Here is an 18,123-nt window from a genome sequence, read left to right as displayed (position 1 = left end):
TGCAAATAGTGAGGTCACAGCAGAATGAAATGAATAATATTAAATTCCTGCTTTTATTGCCACATCTGGCTGAGACTGTCAGCATTACACTGTACCTGGCTGTTATTTCTGGCATCAAAGTCGCTGGTGGCCCGCTGCTTCTCCTGCTGGAGTTTATGGTGGCTTTCTCTTAGGAGGTAGCAGACCAGCCATTTGTAGGCCTCCAGGGCAACTGAAAGGCAAGGACGTGCCCCATTCATTAATACAGTGACGGCGGGGGACTATCACTGCAGGCAGAACACAGAATGCAGCAGAGCACCTCCCCAGAAAGAATAAATGCTATACTATGGTCGAGAAAAAAAAAATAGCAAAAAAAAGACGTACGGTACATTGTTAAATATTTTGGCACTTTGGCCGGTGACATCAGCCCCTCTCCCTATTTGGGCTCATAATCAAAATTCTAAAATGGCCTAGGAGTAGGATGTTATGTAGAATTTTTTATGGAAAAACCCTGGAGCACTTGCGCAGAACATATAAACTCCCCAGGTCGAAGAATCGAACAAGACAACAGTGACTTACTATCTTAAAAGTTAGTACACCAGCTCCATCAGGTCTAAGAGGTCTTTGTAATTATGTATACGGTTTCTATTGGGAGATCAGGAGACAGGACCTCCCTAAAGGGGTTGTCTGGTGAAGACGTACTGATTGCTGGGGGTCCGACCGCTGGGACCGGCATTGATTGGCAGCACAGGAAATCATATCACTATTAGAATGGAGCGGCATTAATCACTTTTCCATTCATTCCTTATGGTGCCGCTGAGTGCTGCGCTCGGCTTTTTCCAGCAGCCCCATAGAAAATGAATGGAGTGGTGGTCGGGTTTCAACGTGCTGTGGTACGTAGCCTTATAGCTGCAGCTAAAGGGAATTTGTCAGCAGGTTTTTGCTATGTAAGTTAAAGCAAGCATGCTGCAAGGGTTAACACATAGAATTCAGGGATGCCTGTCTTGTCAAGGTTCCATCTGTTGTTAATGTGCTATGTTTGTTTAAGCAGTAGGACCCTTATCATTGCTGGACAGCAAAGTCACGCAGTCCGGTACACCCCCTCCTCACGGTCAATGTACAATCTCTATAGAGAGCCTGGTGTGGGGCAGGGGCAGCTCTCTCAGCTCTGCTACATGGCTAAATCTAAAAATTCTGATTGTGTCAGAACGGCTGCACCCAGTAATCAAAGTGATACATCGTTGGATTCAGGATCTCTTTGCCTACATCATGCTGCTCTCAGATGAGGTATCAAAAACCTGCTGACAGATTCCCTTTAAACAAAGGGCAAATCAAAATTATATATAACATTTCCCTGCCAGGCTGTTCCACTGATGTCATACAGGACACTATGCACCCAACGTTTTATAACACAAGCACTAAACTGACATGAAACTGCTGTAACGTCTCAGTGTTTCCATCAAAACAACATACCAAGGACGGGCCGAGGACACTGCGCTAATCAGGGGAATGTGACGTTACATAGCATGACTGAATACAATCCATTGGCTGAATGAAGCGTGTAGAGAAATCGTATTACAGGCTGCTGTCATCTCACGTCTCAGCATTACACAAGCTCACAAAGTCCTTGGTAAAGTCGTGTTGTGGAAATAACAGGATCTGCGTTACCAAGTCTGCGACCATAATGCCTATGGAGGATCCTGAATGTTTACATGAAAAGCACAAGGTCTTCTCATAATCTGCCCGCTATAATCATTACTAACATCCGACGAGCACAACTCCACCTTCCCATTACAGCATGATCTTTACTGGTAGTCAGTACCGATTGTTCATTATGCCTGATTTCTAAGACTCCCCAAGAAATGGAACTAGCCAATGTGGATGACCTATCATGGTGCCATGATGGTCAACACTCGCCTTTCCCCAGTCGGATTTATAGAGGATAGAGACCTCTAGACTGGGGAGATCTTCTCGCAGCAAATGGCAAACTGTATAGGGGTTATCAATTCGGGCACATGAAGGGGTTATCCCAACTGGTCAACTCCTTCCAAAAGAAGGTAAAGGAAGGAGTTACGCACAGGGCCTCGCCTGTATGAGCCAGAAGTGGTCAACGATTGAGGAACGGGAAGGGGTTCTCCCAACTGGACAACTCTTTCTAAAAGAAGGTAAAGAATGGAGTTACGCACAGGGCCTTGCCTGTATGAGCCAGAAGTGGTCAACAATTGAGGAACATGAAGGGGTTATCCCAACTGGACAACTCTTTCCAAAAGAAGGTAAAGAATGGAGTTACGCACAGGACCTCGCCTGTATGAGCCAGAAGTGGTCAACAATTGAGGAACATGAAGGGGTTATCCCAACTGGACAACTCTTTCCATAAGAAGGTAAAGAATGGAGTTACGCAAAGGGCCTCGCCTGTATGAGCCAGAAGTGGGCAACGATTGAGGAACGTGAAGGGGTTATACCAACTGGACAACACTTTCCAAAAGAAGGTAAAGAATGGAGTTACGAACAGGGCCTCGCCTGTATGAGCCAGAAGTGGTCAACGATTGAGGAACGTGAAGGGGTTATCCCAACTGGACAACTCTTTCCAAAAGAAGGTAAAGAATGGAGTTACACACAGGGCCTCGCCTGTATGAGCCAGAAGTGGTCAACGATTGAGGAATGGGAATGGTGTTCTCTCAACTGGACAACTCTTTCCAAAAGATGGTAAAAAATGGAGTCACGCACATGGCCCCGCAAGTATGAGCCAGAGAGGAAATCTGGCAAGACTGGCTCCAGCCCTGGTGGATAAATCTGAATGGGCACCATGGAATTGTTCAGTCCCCCAGCCCCTTGCTGAAGAAATCAATGGCCACAAAGCCTTCCCCAATGATGAAAACCAATTGACATTGAAGAAGCCAGCCCCAAGTCTAAAGGGAAGGTCATCCATAAGTAATCTCTCGATCTGTCACAGAGTAGTCTTTCTTTGGCACTGCTCACCAAATCATAATCCAAAGAAAAAGGCCAACTAGGTCAATGGCAGACTGTGGAAATCCTATGGACACATGCAATATGTACCTATAACATGCTATATGATTACTTTTTCCTTGGGTTTCCACCCTTTCAAGTACAGTTTTGTAAAAAGAAGCTTTAGGATTTGCCATCACCTTAAGATCAGTGTGAGGCTAGGAGAAAAAAAGTGTCTGGAGATCTGGAGTAGTGCGGCGTCATTTTTTTGGATTTTTACAGCACAGTGATTCCCGAGACACCTGCTGAACAAGGACCAGAAGATCAGCCCAAAGGGGCTGGAGAATTGGTGTAGTGCGGCATCATCTTTTTGGATTTTCACAGTACTGTGAAACCCATAACATCTGTATAGGGACCTAAAGATTAACCCTATGGTCTTGGTGAAGTTGACTTCACCTTGGATGGCCAGGGTAAAGGAAAAACTCAATGACCAATCTCAACAGCATCCGCTTTCATTATCAGACCTAGGCTTTTAGTTTGCATGTGAGTGGAGCAGGGCTGGCAATGGAGCTGCCGCAGATAGTGGTGACCCAGCAGGTTGGTGGGATGCGGCCCCCCTTGGATAAATCCTAATAGGTTGTATAGCAGAAATATGGGAACAGAAATGTTATTTTTACATCATACTAAAGTGAACTTTACTTTGTTTTTTACTCTCGGAACAAAGTGTACCCTGTTTTGGCTGCTCTTCAGGATGAATGTGCTTTTATGTAATTTCTGTATTATTGTGGGAAACGTTTAAAAAACGTAATTAGTTATTACTGAAAATAACATTTTTTTCATTTATACATCCGCAGTATCTTCAGCCATGCTTTACATCACACTTTCTCAGAGAAGTTTGACCATGACGTTACCGTTGGACCAGGGTCTTGCAAATGGATTTGCTTGTCCCTAGCCAACACTTCTCTTGACCACACATACTCATGCACGCTCGTACAAAGAGCATTCATCTGATGAAGACAGAAGATCCAGAGATGTCACACGGCAAAGAGTCAAGGACCCCAGATCCATTGGTATGAGAGAACCGCACACTGCTAGTAACACCGGCCCAGAGTCCAGGATATTACACCCGACCATCGGCGTGTACAGCATGTCCGTAGTAAGAAGCGGATTATGGCTTTCATAAAATAAAGTGCAAAGAAAGAAAGAGGAAAAGAAAGAGGAAAAGAAAGCAAGAGGAAAAGCAAGAGGGAAAGAAAGCAAGAGGGAAAGAAAGTAAGAGGGAAAGAAAGAGGGAAATAAAGCAAGAGGGAAAGAAAGAGGGAAAGAAAGAAAGAAAAAAGGAAAGAAAGAGGGAAAGAAAGCAAGAGGGAAAGAAAGTAAGAGGGAAAGAAAGAGGGAAAGAAAGAAAGAAAAAGGGAAAGAAAGAGGGAAAAAAAAGCAAGAGGGAAAGAAATTAAGAGGGAAAGTAAGAGGGAAAGAAAGAGGGAAAGAAAGAGGGAAAGAAAGAGGGAAAGAAAGCAAGAGGGAAAGAAAGAGGGAAAGAAAGCAAGAGGGAAAGAAACAGGGAAAGAAAGAAAGAAAGAATGAAAGAGGGAAAGAAAGAAAGAAAGAAAGAAAGAAAGAGGGAAAGAAAGAAAGAAAGAGGGAAAGAAAGAAAGAGGGAAAGAAAGAAAATGAAAGAAAGAGGGAAGGAAAAAAAAAGTAAGTAAGAGGGAAGGAAAGAAAGAGGGAAGGAAAGAAAGAGGGAAAGAAAGTAAGAGGGAAAGAAAGAGGGAAAGAAAGAGGGAAAGAAAGAGGGAAAGAAAGCAAGAGGGAAAGAAAGCGGGAAAGAAAGCAAGAGGGAAAGAAACAGGGAAATAAAGAAAGAAAGAAAGAAAGAATGAAAGAGGGAAAGAAAGAAAGAAAGAGGAAAAGAAAGAGGGAAAGAAAAAAAGACGGAAAGAAAGAAAGAGGGAAAGAATGAAAGAGGGAAAGAAAGAAAGAGGGAAAGAAAGAGGGAAGGAAAAAAGTAAGTAAGAGGGAAGAAAAGAAAGAGGGAAGGAAAGAAAGAGCGAAAGAAAGAGGGAAAGAAAGTAAGAAAAAAATAATGAAAGAAAGAAAAGACTGGGCAGAATATTAATATAATTCCATTTTATGTTAAGGAATGGAAAGTGCTTTATGGTTTATAGACTGACCGGCAATCTGTATGTGTTTTGGATTGAAAACACAATATACACTCTTGGCGAGACCCGTTATACACAATCCAGTCACATGATCTAACTTTTCCTGCTCACTTGGTTACAAAGAATTAGAATTATTGACTATAATTAATAGTCTAAAATAATACAAAATGTTTTGCATACTTAAAAGGGAATCCGTCAGTGGGTTTTTGCTATGCAAGCTGAAGCCAGCATGCTGCAAAGGTTAACACAGAGAATTCAGGGATGCCTGTCTTGTTATGGTCCGATCTGCTGTTTATTTGCTATGTTTGTATAAACCGCAGGACCCTTATCACTACTTGGACAACAAAGTCAAGCGCAAGGCAGTCCGGTACGCCCCCTGCTGTGATTGACACCTCACTGTCAATGTACAATCTCTATAGAGAGCTTGGTGTGGGTGGGGGCAGCTCTCTGGACTCTGCTAAGTAATCTAAGTGATACATTGTTGGATTCAGGGTCTCTTCGCGTACATCATGCTGCTCTCAGATAAGGTAGAAAAACTCTGCTGATAGATTCCCTTTAAAGGGAACCGGTTATGTAAAAAAGCTAATAACATGCAGATATGGGGTTAATCTGCAGGTTAGTAGTGTTTTGGTGATGAAAGCCCCGCTGCCGGGAGTAAATTATCTTAATTCCTCCCAGCAGCCTCAGGCTTTTAGTCATAGGGGGGATCGGTGCAGTTTCTTCCATCACTATGTGCATAATGAACGGCGACTGTAATCGCCACTCACTATGTACTCAGCAGTGACTAAAATCGCAGCGGTGCCCCCTATGACTAAAAGCCCGAGGCTGCTGGGAGGAATAAAGTTTGTTTCCTCCTGGAACTGGGGCTCTCAGTGCAGTGGCCTAACATAGCCTTAACGCTACGTATTAACCTGCAGATTAACCCCATATCTGCAACTAAATAGCCTTTTTTTATATGATAGGTTCCCTTTAAAGCATACCTGTCCTATCACACAAGACATGTCAAAAACATAGCCCTGCTGCCCTCATGCCCCACAACAACATAAAACCACTTTTTGTGCATAAACTAGGTCTGATATGTCCAGGAGCCCCACTAACTTTCATGCTTTGTAACTTGTCATCTACTCTTTTAGAATGGTCTATTCTTCTTTAGCAGCATTCTGCCAGCACTATAGGAGCTAGGACTTCCCAGCATACATTACTCCCTGCCATTAGCTAATGGCTTGCCAGCCCTGAACAGAAAAATCACCTCTGTTAAAGTTCAATAGATTTTATTTTTTATTTCCTTAAAGGGTCTTTCCAGGCTTACTATATTGATGACTGATAGATCATAAATATAACAGTTGGGGGTCTAACTCCCGGAACCCCCACCAATCAGCAATCATTATCCAGATGTAAACAGTGTCTGGAGCCAGAACAGAGCAGCTCTGTCCGAGGTGTATTGGCCGCTGTCATGTACTGCAGATCAGACACTATTGAGGTGAATAGGAGCGGAGCTACAGCACTCGGGAACGGCCACTACACAGTTATTGGTGCTTTCATGTTTCAGTTCCATACACTTTTTGCATCTGAGCTGAAAACATGATCGGTGGGGGTGTAAGGTATAGGACCCCCACCAAGATTTTACAAAATAGAAGTCCTCTAAAAGGACACAGAAAACCGTATCTGGACATGATCATTTCGGATTACAGGCCGCTTCCCTAAAACCTGCAGATGTCCTGCTGCTCTTCCCTGTTAATGACATCAGAGTGATGACATCACAAAACACTGTGCTGTGCATCCAATCACACGGGGGGTGTCCACTATCCAAAACCTAAATCACCTTGTAACCATAGAAGTCACCCGAGAATGACCGCTTCTTGAGAAATGTGCTGCTGTTAGTTAATACCATATGTTCGGCTCCTTTCTCTGGAGGCTGTTATCGGTGAATAGGTAATGTATGTGAGTCATCTTCTTCTTTGTCTGAATGTTTCCTATTACCTCTTATCGAAAAAAAATAATCCAGATGTAATGTGTGTTTCAGCTTTGGTTTTCATTTGCCATATTAAAGGGGTATTCTCCAAGATCCTATCCCAATATGTGGTAGATATATTAGCAACACCTCCAATGAAAAATGTAGTATAGTTCTCCTGATTAGCCATGTGCTTACATCATGTGTAGGGCATTACAGTAGCTTAGGTATACATGGTAACGACCACGAGCAATTAACTAACTAAAAGGCACTATATGATTGGACGTAACCATGGATACCTAAGCTGCAATGCCCTGCACATGAGGTAAGAGACATGGCTATATCAGGAGAATTATACTACATTTCTAATTGGAGGAATTTGCTAATATTATTATTCCACCTACTACATATTGTGATATGATCTTGGAGATGGTAATACCCCTTTAACAATTCAGCAATCTATTGGACTTGTAATGGTGGCCAGTATGATTGGCACCTAATTTTACCACAAATGGAGATAGTGAAAAACTGAGAAATGGAAGTAATAAGGATTGACGTACTACGCCATCCACACAGGCCGGCATTGAGGCCCTGAGTAGGCAGATCAAAGTATTGTAGTGCGCATGCGCATCACCTTAATGCCGGCTAGGGTGGATGATGTAGGACGCGTCATGCACCCAAGTTTAGAAGAAGGAGGACAAAGATGGCTGAAAGAGGAGGCACTACACCCGGAGAACGGAGACACCCATATGACCAGTCTGCACCGCAACGACCATTTAGGTGAGTATTATAAAGTGATTTTTATGTTCTACACAGCGGCCTGGGCTCTTATATACAGTGACGATATGGACTCTGTCAGTGTCTAGCATGGGTTAAGTTTCTTAAAATTCAGCCAGACATGATGATAGCTTGTTTACAAATGGGGGATAAGCCCCTCATTGTTTCTACAAGACTTTTAGTGTTAAAGTTCTTGTTGACTCATGTAATTGCCTTAGCCAGTGAAGGTCAGATACCCAGACCAATCAATTATGCGAACCTCCCATTGTATTGCTAGATGCGATGTAACTTAGCTGTCCCTCCCTCGTCTCTGCCAGTAAGACCATGACTACTAGGGATATTTTGAATACAGCTTGAAATCTAGCCAATAAGAACCCAGTCTTATCCACCAATCGTGAAGACCCCAATGGTCTGAATGGAGAGCTCAGAGGTATAAGAAGGAGGACTGTCCATTGCCCGGGTAGACTCATGCTGCATGATACCAATCTAGGACCTGCGGATCCGATTGGCAAGCCATACCCGAACCTGGATTATAACACTACATGGACTTCAGCATCAAATCAAAGGATTCGGCTGAGATATCAAGGACTAACTAAGGAAGGAATCCAGCTTGGGAAAATCCAGTCACCTGACTACAGGCTTTGCGGTCCTCAGCCAGCTTCCTAAACCCAGCGTTATTCCATTCTCAGTGGGTGCCCACTGAAAGCGGGGTGCTGCTGGTTTGGAGTAAGTAGCCCTGGAAGCTCTGAGGCACGGACATTCTCATCCCTGGTGAGCCAGCGGAAGGGTGAGAAAATGTTGCCGGTTACATTCTGCGGTTTTGCTGGTTATGTGTCATATGCTGTTAATTGTTTGGGGATCCAATAAAGTCTTAATATTGTGATTCCCTTACGCTGTGTTGTCTGAGTAGTGTTCTGCCCACGGTAAAGAAGGTCGGGCATTCAGTTGGGATGAGCCCTGGGCCACGCTGTCTTCCTAAAGTAGGCCGGGCCAGCGGACGAGAGCACCCACTGAGCCCCGTGTCTCCACATACAGTATGTTTGAATGCTGTATATAAGAGCCCACTGGTGGTGGTTGCAGCTAATAGTCACCAAATCTGGTAAAAGGTTCCCTTTATTGACATGTCTATATTTTTGGGGCTGTTGTTCTGCAGCAGAATAAATTTAGGGTCAATTAGATGGCTTTCTGAAATATCTGCCTGTATTTCTCAGCATTGAGGACACCACTAATCTTGACCAAATCCTCACATGCAGCCCCAAACCTGGGAGGCTCCTTCACTGCTACCCGCAGAAGCTTATTCTCCAGCCCATCGCAGAACAGACTATCTTCTGCTATAGCCAAAGATTTCACATTTCATCAGCTCAGTGCACTTGCTGCCACTTTTCTGCACCCCCATTCCTTCGTTTCCTAGCTGAGTCTTTTGGAAATGTTTCATGTTGAAGGTATGGTCTTTCGCAGCATTTCTTCCATGAAGATCACTTCTTACCAGACTTCTACGAACAGTAGATGGGTATAGCGGTGTCTCACTGGTTGCTACCAGTTCTGAGCTGATGACTCTGGTGGACATCTTCTGGTTTACTCTGGTGGACATCATCTGGTTTACTCTGGTGGACATCTTCTAGTTTACTCTGGTGGACATCTTCTAGTTTACTCTGGTGGACATTTTCTAGTTTACTCTGGTGGACATCATCTGGTTTACTCTGGTGGACATCTTCTAGTTTACTCTGGTGGACATCTTCTAGTTTACTCTGGTGGACATTTTCTAGTTTACTCTGGTGGACATCCTCTAGTTTACTCTGGTGGACATCTTCTAGTTTACTCTGGTGGACATTTTCTAGTTTACTCTGGTGGACATCCTCTAGTTTACTCTGGTGGACATTTTCTAGTTTACTCTGGTGGACATCCTCTAGTTTACTCTGGTGGACATCCTCTAGTTTACTCTGGTGGACATCTTCTAGTTTACTCTGGTGGACATCTTCTAGTTTACTCTGGTGGACATCCTCTACTTTACTCTGGTGGACATCTTCTAGTTTACTCTGGTGGACATCTTCTAGTTTACTCTGGTGGACATCTTCTAGTTTACTCTGGTGGACATCCTCTAGTTTACTCTGGTGGACATCTTCTAGTTTACTCTGGTGGACATCTAGTTTACTCTGGTGGACATTTTCTAGTTTACTCTGGTGGATATCCTCTGCTTTTCTAAGGTAAGTAAGCATGATGTGCCTTTCATCTGCTGCACTTAGTTAACTTTGATGACTAATGCGTCTACCACCCTCAACGTTGCCCATTTGTTGGTGTCCTCAATGCTGCGAAAGGAAAGTGTCTGGTCCCAAATTTATTCTGCAGTAGGATAACGGGCTCAAACATACAGACAATGTCATGCGTTACACAATTAGTGTAAGGAATAAGAAGTCCTTGAAGTGAAGATCCTGCACCCGTAGAGCCCTGATCTCATCATCATCCAGTCTGTGTGGGATAACATGAAGCGACAAGGATTTGCACAAGTCTCATGCACATGACTGATGGACTAGTGAATTGCGCTCCTGGTAATCTAATAAATAAGACACCACACACTGCGTGACATGGATTAAAATTTTGGCCACAGCAGCCCTTTATTTTAATAAGAAAAAACATCAATAAGAAAAAACAAGATTATCGGCCCAGAGATGTGGTTGTTATAAATCCCAGCCCCATATCCCCCTCCGCCGTGTACACCTAGCTCAAGGGGGAATCTGGGTATACCCCTTGATCATTTTCCTTGTGTCCGCTGAGCTCCTCCCCAGGGACCCATCTATTCCACTGTCCACTGAGCTCCTCCCCAGGGACCCATATTCCACTGTCCGCTGAGCTCTGGCCCAGGGACCCCATTAAAAACATAATTCTCCAACCAACAAAGAGGGGGTTTAAACAACCACATCCCGCCGCCGCCAAATGCTGCTGTAACATACAATATTAAAATGTTAATACAATATTAATATGTTGATATGACATTGTCAATTTGGATACATTACTGATAACAATTGATACAATACGATACAATACTAATAATGTTGATAAAATACCGATGATGTTGAATACCAATAACATTGTTAGAATATTGACAGTGTTGCAAAGTCCTGATATTGATACATTTCCCTTTATTATAGGGAGGGTGGGTGGGACAACTGCTTGTTCAGTCTTTAAGTCCAGGACAAAGGAATGACACCTTAACATGGGACCTATTTCTTATATGGCCCCTGCCCCCATCTCTCCTCCTGCTCGCCCACCACCACATTCCTTAGGTAAAAACCCCCATCCCTTACTCCTTAACCCTTTCCTGGATCTATCACTGCCTTAGTCATGTACGTTACGTCTATCTGCCTTCACTCTGCTTGACTGATGGACTAGTGAATTGCGCTCCTGGTAATCTAATAAATAAGACACCACACACTGCGTGACATGGATTAAAATTTTGGCCACAGCAGCCCTTTATTTTAATAAGAAAAAACATCAATAAGAAAAAACAAGATTATCGGCCCAGAGATGTGGTTGTTATAAATCCCAGCCCCATATCCCCCTCCGCCGTGTACACCTAGCTCAAGGGGGAATCTGGGTATACCCCTTGATCATTTTCCTTGTGTCCGCTGAGCTCCTCCCCAGGGACCCATCTATTCCACTGTCCACTGAGCTCCTCCCCAGGGACCCATATTCCACTGTCCGCTGAGCTCTGGCCCAGGGACCCCATTAAAAACATAATTCTCCAACCAACAAAGAGGGGGTTTAAACAACCACATCCCGCCAAGACTCGCTCTTGTGACACCTTACAAGAGTGAGTTCCTCCACAACTTAATGGCTCGTTCTACTCCTTCTTGTATTCCCAACATCCATATATCAATGCCAATGTCATTAAGATGTACCTTATCATCTCTCCAAAAATGTTCCTTTGTATTTTCCAGCATCTGGTGACGTATGGCCACCCCTCCGTTTTCCAACACAAATTTTGTTATTTTTTTATTAACCTTTATCCTTGTATTATTGATGCGAGCCACTGATCGCGCTGTTCTCCACATTTGTCTAGCTACTATATCCGACCAGACCACCACTGTTTCTGGGTAAGACCTCCATAAATTCAACATATCAAGCTTTATGTTCCTAACTAAATGTCTTGATGTTCTTATTGCTAAATCATTACCACCTAAATGGATAAGTAAGACGTCCGGGGGGCGGTAGAACTCCACATGATACTGGATTTCTTTTAACAGCTGATGCCACTGCATTCCCCTCTTTCCTATCCATGTCACCCGTGCCAAGGAACTGGGCAACCCCAACTGTTTGCCATTAGGCCTGACTGCTGCACGTAAGGCCCCCCAAAAAACAAATGAATGTCCCATGATCCAAACCAGGCATTGCTGTTCAGCTAAAACAAAAAACAAAAACACAATTATCACACAATTGTCTAAATGAAGACACAACTACTATAGGATTACCACAATGTACACATATATATACATGTACGCCATTTATAATAAATGTAATCGAATGTAACTCTTAAATCTGCTCGATTCCCATCTCCCGATTTTTTTAACTATGTCAGGCTCTAAGCCCCATCTAGCAGCTTCTGTGGCTGCTCCTATCCTAAATGAGTGTGAAGTGAATGCATTTGGAGACTCTCCCAATATTGTCAGGCATTTTTTAAGAACTGCTGTGAATTGAAATTGTGACAATGACTTACAATCCTCATGAATTAGTAATGAACCTTGGATATTTGGCCTTCTTGAGACATAGTTTCTAAAACAGATGACCGGGCAGGCCCTGGACCCGCTTAAAGGAAACAATGTGATCCATTTTCCTCTACCCTGTTGATCAGTTTTTGACTTTGCCAGAAAACATTCTAATCTGTCTGTGTACTGATGCACGTCCTCGTCTTGTAGACCCCCACTTCTGGTGGAGCTACTCGCCACCAACTCGCTGATTCTAAAAGCGCCAAAAAAGGCCAGTGTGAATGCACAACTAAAGAGAAACACTTCAAAGGGACTGCTACAGACTCGGCCTAGTACACTCAGTATCTGCTGCAATAACTGGAAAGAAATCGGACGCCGTTTATCTCTGGTCTTCTTACAACTTTTCCTGTAACCCTTTAGGGCCTGCTTAACTAAAAAATGCTTTGTGTAATCAGTGAAGTCGTGCAACTTAAACCAAAAAGCTAATCCAGACATTTTACTATCAATACTGGACAATGAAGTACCGTCCACAAAGGCCCTGCTAATGTAAAATAACAACAAGGAAACATTGTCATGTAACCTGGCATCATGTCCCACTAGAGCACACAAGTTTTCCCATTCCCTCCATGCTGACTGGTACCTCTGCCATGTGCTTACACCCACAGACCGTTCTATCAGAGCGTATGCGGTGTCACTGGCAGTGACCACAGAAAATCCGGACACTTCTTGCCTTGTACCTCTGCCATCGGGGCTAACGAACGGAATCTGTCCCACTGAAAACGAGACAGAGCATCAGCCACAGAATTGCAAACACCGGGAACATGCACAGCTGTAATCTGACAATTTGACTTTAAACAGCGCAGCACTAGATGACGCAGCAACGTAACAACAGGCAGGGAAGAAGCTGATTGTTTGTTGATGACTTCTACAACTCCCAAGTTATCACAATGAAATCTCACTTTTCGGTTTTGGAAAATATTGTACCAAATTTCACAAGCAACCACTATGGGGAACAATTCAAGGAGTACTAAGTTTCGTGTTAACCCATTGTTTCTCCAACTCTCTGGCCACCTATCTGCACACCACTGTCCCGAACAATATGCACCAAAACCAGTTGACCCCGCTGCATCAGTGTGGATGTCTAGATCAAAATTTGAAACCGGTGGTCTGATCCACAATGACCTCCCATTAAACTCTATTAAGAACTGTTCCCATACCGCCAGATCGTCCTTTAATGTTCTAGCCAGCCGCACAAAGTGATGTGGAAAGGTTATGCCTGAGGTAGCTGCAGCTAGGCGCCTACAAAAAACTCTACCCATTGGAATAATGCGACACGCAAAGTTCATTTTCCCTAACAGCGATTGTAGATCCTTTAATCTGATCTTACGGTGAGATCTAGCTTCTCTGACTGCCTCCAGCAGATCACTGACCTTGTCATCCGGTAATCTGCACTCCATTGCTTCACTGTCAATCAAAATTCCTAAAAACTTGATAAGTGTAGACGGGCCTTCTGTTTTATCTGATGCTAACGGTACTCCAAAACACTTAAAAACCGACTGAATCGCTGCCAATAATGAAGCACAAACAAATGACTTTGGTGGACCAATACATAGGAAATCATCTAGATAATGCAGGACAGAACGCACGCCGGCTTCCTTCTTTACTACCCACTCCAAAAATGTGCTAAATGATTCAAACAAGGAGCATGAGATGGAGCAGCCCATCGGTAAACACAAGTCTACATAAAACATTCCCTGCCACTGACAACCCAAGAGATGGAAGCTTTCTGGATGGACTGGTAGGAGTCTAAAGGCAGCTTCAATGTCTGTTTTTGCCATTAAAGCTCCTCTGCCGTACTTCTGTACCCATGCAATCGCTGTATCAAATGAAGTATACGAGACTGTGCAAAGTTCCTGATCGATTCCATCATTAACTGAGCTTCCATGAGGGAAGGACAGATGATGGATCAGCCTAAACTTATTGGGTTCCTTCTTTGGGACCACCCCCAATGGAGAGACCCTTAAGTTTTCTATTGGCATTTTGGGGAATGGGCCTGCCATGCGGCCCAGGTCAATTTCTTTGTTTAGTTTTGTGGAGACAATGTGAGAATATGTATAAGCTGAAGCAAGGTTACGAGAACAGGTTAATGGGCCTGAAGTAGATGGGATCTTAAAACCTTCTGAGAAACCCTCCCCCAGCAATTGTGCTGCTTTTCTATCTGGGTACCTGCTTAGATAGCCCACCATCTCCCCGAGTCTAATTGGGGTTTCCCCCTTTTTGGTTAATCTCTGCTGTTGGGGTTTTATTTCGTTTAAAGCATTTTGATAGGCTATGGTTTCCACTACAGAAGGTGCATTCATGTTTGTACCTGCATGTGTTTCCGAATCTGCACTGGCTATCATTGAACTGCCAGCAGCAACCTTTTCTGTTTGCTGCCGACAATCCGATTGCTGATGATCTGCCGACATAGCCCTGAAAGGGCTGATTAACCCCACGTGGCGCTGTCATGAGACGCATCCATAAACTAATATCTTTGTGATCCCAACGAATCCCTTGGCGACCAGCCTTTCGTTGGCGAAACTGCTCATCATAGCGCAGCCATGCTAAACCTCCATACGCACGGTGCGCCTCCCCGATAGAATTCATGTAACAAAATAAGGCAGAGCAATGTTCAGGAGTTTTTTGGCCTATTACACTTGCTAATATGGCAAAGGCATGGAACCAATTGCTAAATGTTTGGGGGATGAGACAATACCGTCTTTCTTGTCCCTCTCTTTTCCTCTCATCAAACCTTACTCTATCCAAGTTATATTTTTCTAAGGGCAATAATGAAAATATTTCCACATATTCGTCGGCCCAAATCTTCTCCCTAACCTCCTGTTTCAAATGAATTCCTAGAGGACCCTCAAAACATACATATAATTCTCCTTTTGCTGCATCAGATAATGGAACCCCTTGTGAAATTACTGCGTCCTCCTGTGTCTCTGGATCAGCACACGACTGACTTACCACCTTCGATGTCCGGCGACCATTCCCGCACCATGCAGCAATAGGAGAAGAAGTTATGGGTAAGCTAGACTGACTCAAAGCCTCCTTAACCCCGGACACTAATTGCTGTACTACTGAATTAAGATCCCATCCTACATTGCCGGGAACTGTACCCCCAAACTGCGCCCACTGGATTCATTACAGGTGTTGTTACACTAGATATAGGACAAGAAAAAGTGTTCTCACCAATACCTGGCTGCGTCCTAGGTTGACCAGCCGCCCCTCACCAATACCTGGCTGCGTCCTAGGTTGACCAGCCGTCCGTGACGTATTAGTTATAGTCTCTACAGCCCCTCCATTATTGAAGTGCTGCGTGCTGCTGCCCTCTAGTGGGGAGTCGTTATCTGTGTCATAGTCATTGTCTGGAATCTCTGCTGAGTCTTGTAGCTGTAGATTTCTTGCCGGACTCATATCCTGAGCCGGCCGAAGAAGTCTTTGTCTGGTTAAAGTACTTTTGCGCAGTTGTCTTTTTGGATTCCTGCCACTCCTCGTGTAATGAGAACCCGGATCCGGAAATGTTGTGTGTCCTAAGCCCATCCCCCCGTGTTGGTTTATTTCCTGGGGTGAGGCCGTATGATGTCCTCTAGAATGATACAAAGTTTGTTGAGGAAGTTCTAAGGATCCATCGTGGGCTGTGGTCACGTCAGTTGTAGCTTGTGTGGCTGCTTCTCTGGCTGGCACCTCAGTAGAGCTGGACTTTCTCCTTGCACTTCTTGGTGTCTCTCTGGTTAGATGGTCGGGCTCTTTTCTCTGTCCTTTGTTATTCTTGTACTGTAGTTTCCTTCCTGGTTTGTAAGCAGGATCAGAGGCCGTGCTGCGCTTTGCTCTTTTCCTAGAGGTAACGGAAGGACTTATGATCCTATTGTGAGTCCTATTGGCCATTTCAGAAGTTAGTCTCTCAGGAGGTCTTGATCTTCTTAGAGTTTGATGTTCAGAAAGTTCAGAAGGGACAGATGCTGTATCCCGGGCATTCTTCAGCAATTCGTCTAGCTGGGCCTGAATCCATTCGGGCCTACATGTCAAAGCCGCGGCCTGAACGCTCTTCAGCAAGGCATCCATACTGCTTGTTCAGTCTTTAAGTCCAGGACAAAGGAATGACACCTTAACATGGGACCTATTTCTTATATGGCCCCTGCCCCCATCTCTCCTCCTGCTCGCCCACCACCACATTCCTTAGGTAAAAACCCCCATCCCTTACTCCTTAACCCTTTCCTGGATCTATCACTGCCTCAGTCATGTACGTTACGTCTATCTGCCTTCACTCTGCTAGATCTGTGGTTATTTCACCAAGATGTTTGGAAGAACCTCCCTGCCGAGTTCCTTCAAAACATGCGTGAAAGTGTACCGAGAAGAGGTGATGCTGTTCTGAAAGCAAATGATGGTTACACCAAATACTGATTTGGTTTTGATTTCTCCTTTGTTCATTCACTTTGCATTTTGTTAATAGCTAAAGATAAACTTTTTTACAGCATTGTTACTTAGCAGTATTTTTTCTACATACACACGTTTTAAAAATTCAGTATTGTATATCCATCATTGATTGGTCAGAAATTACGTTGGGCAGAATAATAAAGTAATATTCATTTTGAACATTTGACTATAATTTTGTAAGGTGCCCATACTTTTGCCTGCTATCTTTTCACTAAAAACCCGTAGGCTATGTGCACACGCTGAGTATTTGGTTGCAGACATTTTTGCACCACATCAGTATCTCTTGGCAGGAAAAGCGGTGTTTTTTTCAGTGTGTTTTTCATGCATTTTTTGCAAGACATTTTCATGGGTTTGGAGTGGAAAAATGCTGACAAAAACACTGAAAAAAAAAATCATATGCTGCAAATCTGCAAGGTAAAAAAAGCAACATGTGCACAAAACTTCAGAATTCTCATGTACTGTACTTTGCTGGCACTAAAAAACTCATCAAAAACTGCAATACAAATTAGGCTTGGTTCACATTTCCATTGTATATGATCAGTCACAATCCGCCACTCTGATAAACAATGCAATCCGTTTGGCGGATTCCGTTGTTTCCCATAGACTTGTATGAGTGGCGGATTGTGACTGATGCCTTTGCGTTGCATCCGCCGCCCAACTGATCAGTCGTGGAACGACTGACCGTCGGGCGGCAGGAACCAAGCATGTAACATTTTTTGAACAGTGGAATCCTTTTGATTTCGCTGCGCATGCTCTGTCTCGGCGGCCGAACGATCAGCTGATCACCTGGCGGCCGGCTTCTGTGAGCAATCAGCTGATCTCCCGGCCGCTGGCTTCTGTGAGCGATCAGATGATCTCCTGGCGGCCGGCTTCTGTGAGCAATCAGCTGATCTCCCGGCCGCCGGCTTTTGAGAGCGATCAGCTGATCGTTCATAATAGCCGGCCGCCGGGAGATCATCTGATTGCTCTCATTAGCCGGCCGATCATCTGATCGCTCTCAAAAGCCGGCCATCGGGAAATCATCTGATCCCTCTCAAAAGCCGTCAGCTGATCGTTCTCTCTCTCTCGTTTTACAACGGAATCCGCTTTCTAATTCTTGTCATCCGTTGTCATCCGTTGTACAACGCAT

At 44.1% G+C, this 18,123-nt stretch overlaps 1 protein-coding gene across 3 annotated transcripts in view; it reads right to left on the bottom strand.

Annotated features, from left to right (window-relative positions):
- The window catches only part of ACOX3 (acyl-CoA oxidase 3, pristanoyl), a 197,277-nt gene that overhangs the window by 35,216 nt on the left and 143,938 nt on the right, over positions 1-18,123 (bottom strand). For all 3 annotated transcript variants that reach the window (XM_075346850.1, XM_075346848.1, XM_075346849.1), the window contains exon 14: positions 96-211. In XM_075346850.1, coding sequence (XP_075202965.1) covers positions 96-211 — 116 coding nt within the window. The remainder of the gene's footprint in view (positions 1-95; positions 212-18,123) is intronic.

The sequence above is a fragment of the Anomaloglossus baeobatrachus genome, chromosome 1 (assembly GCF_048569485.1).
Source record: "Anomaloglossus baeobatrachus isolate aAnoBae1 chromosome 1, aAnoBae1.hap1, whole genome shotgun sequence".
NCBI classification, from domain to species: domain Eukaryota; kingdom Metazoa; phylum Chordata; class Amphibia; order Anura; family Aromobatidae; genus Anomaloglossus; species Anomaloglossus baeobatrachus.
This window is presented reverse-complemented; position numbering and strand designations above follow the sequence as displayed.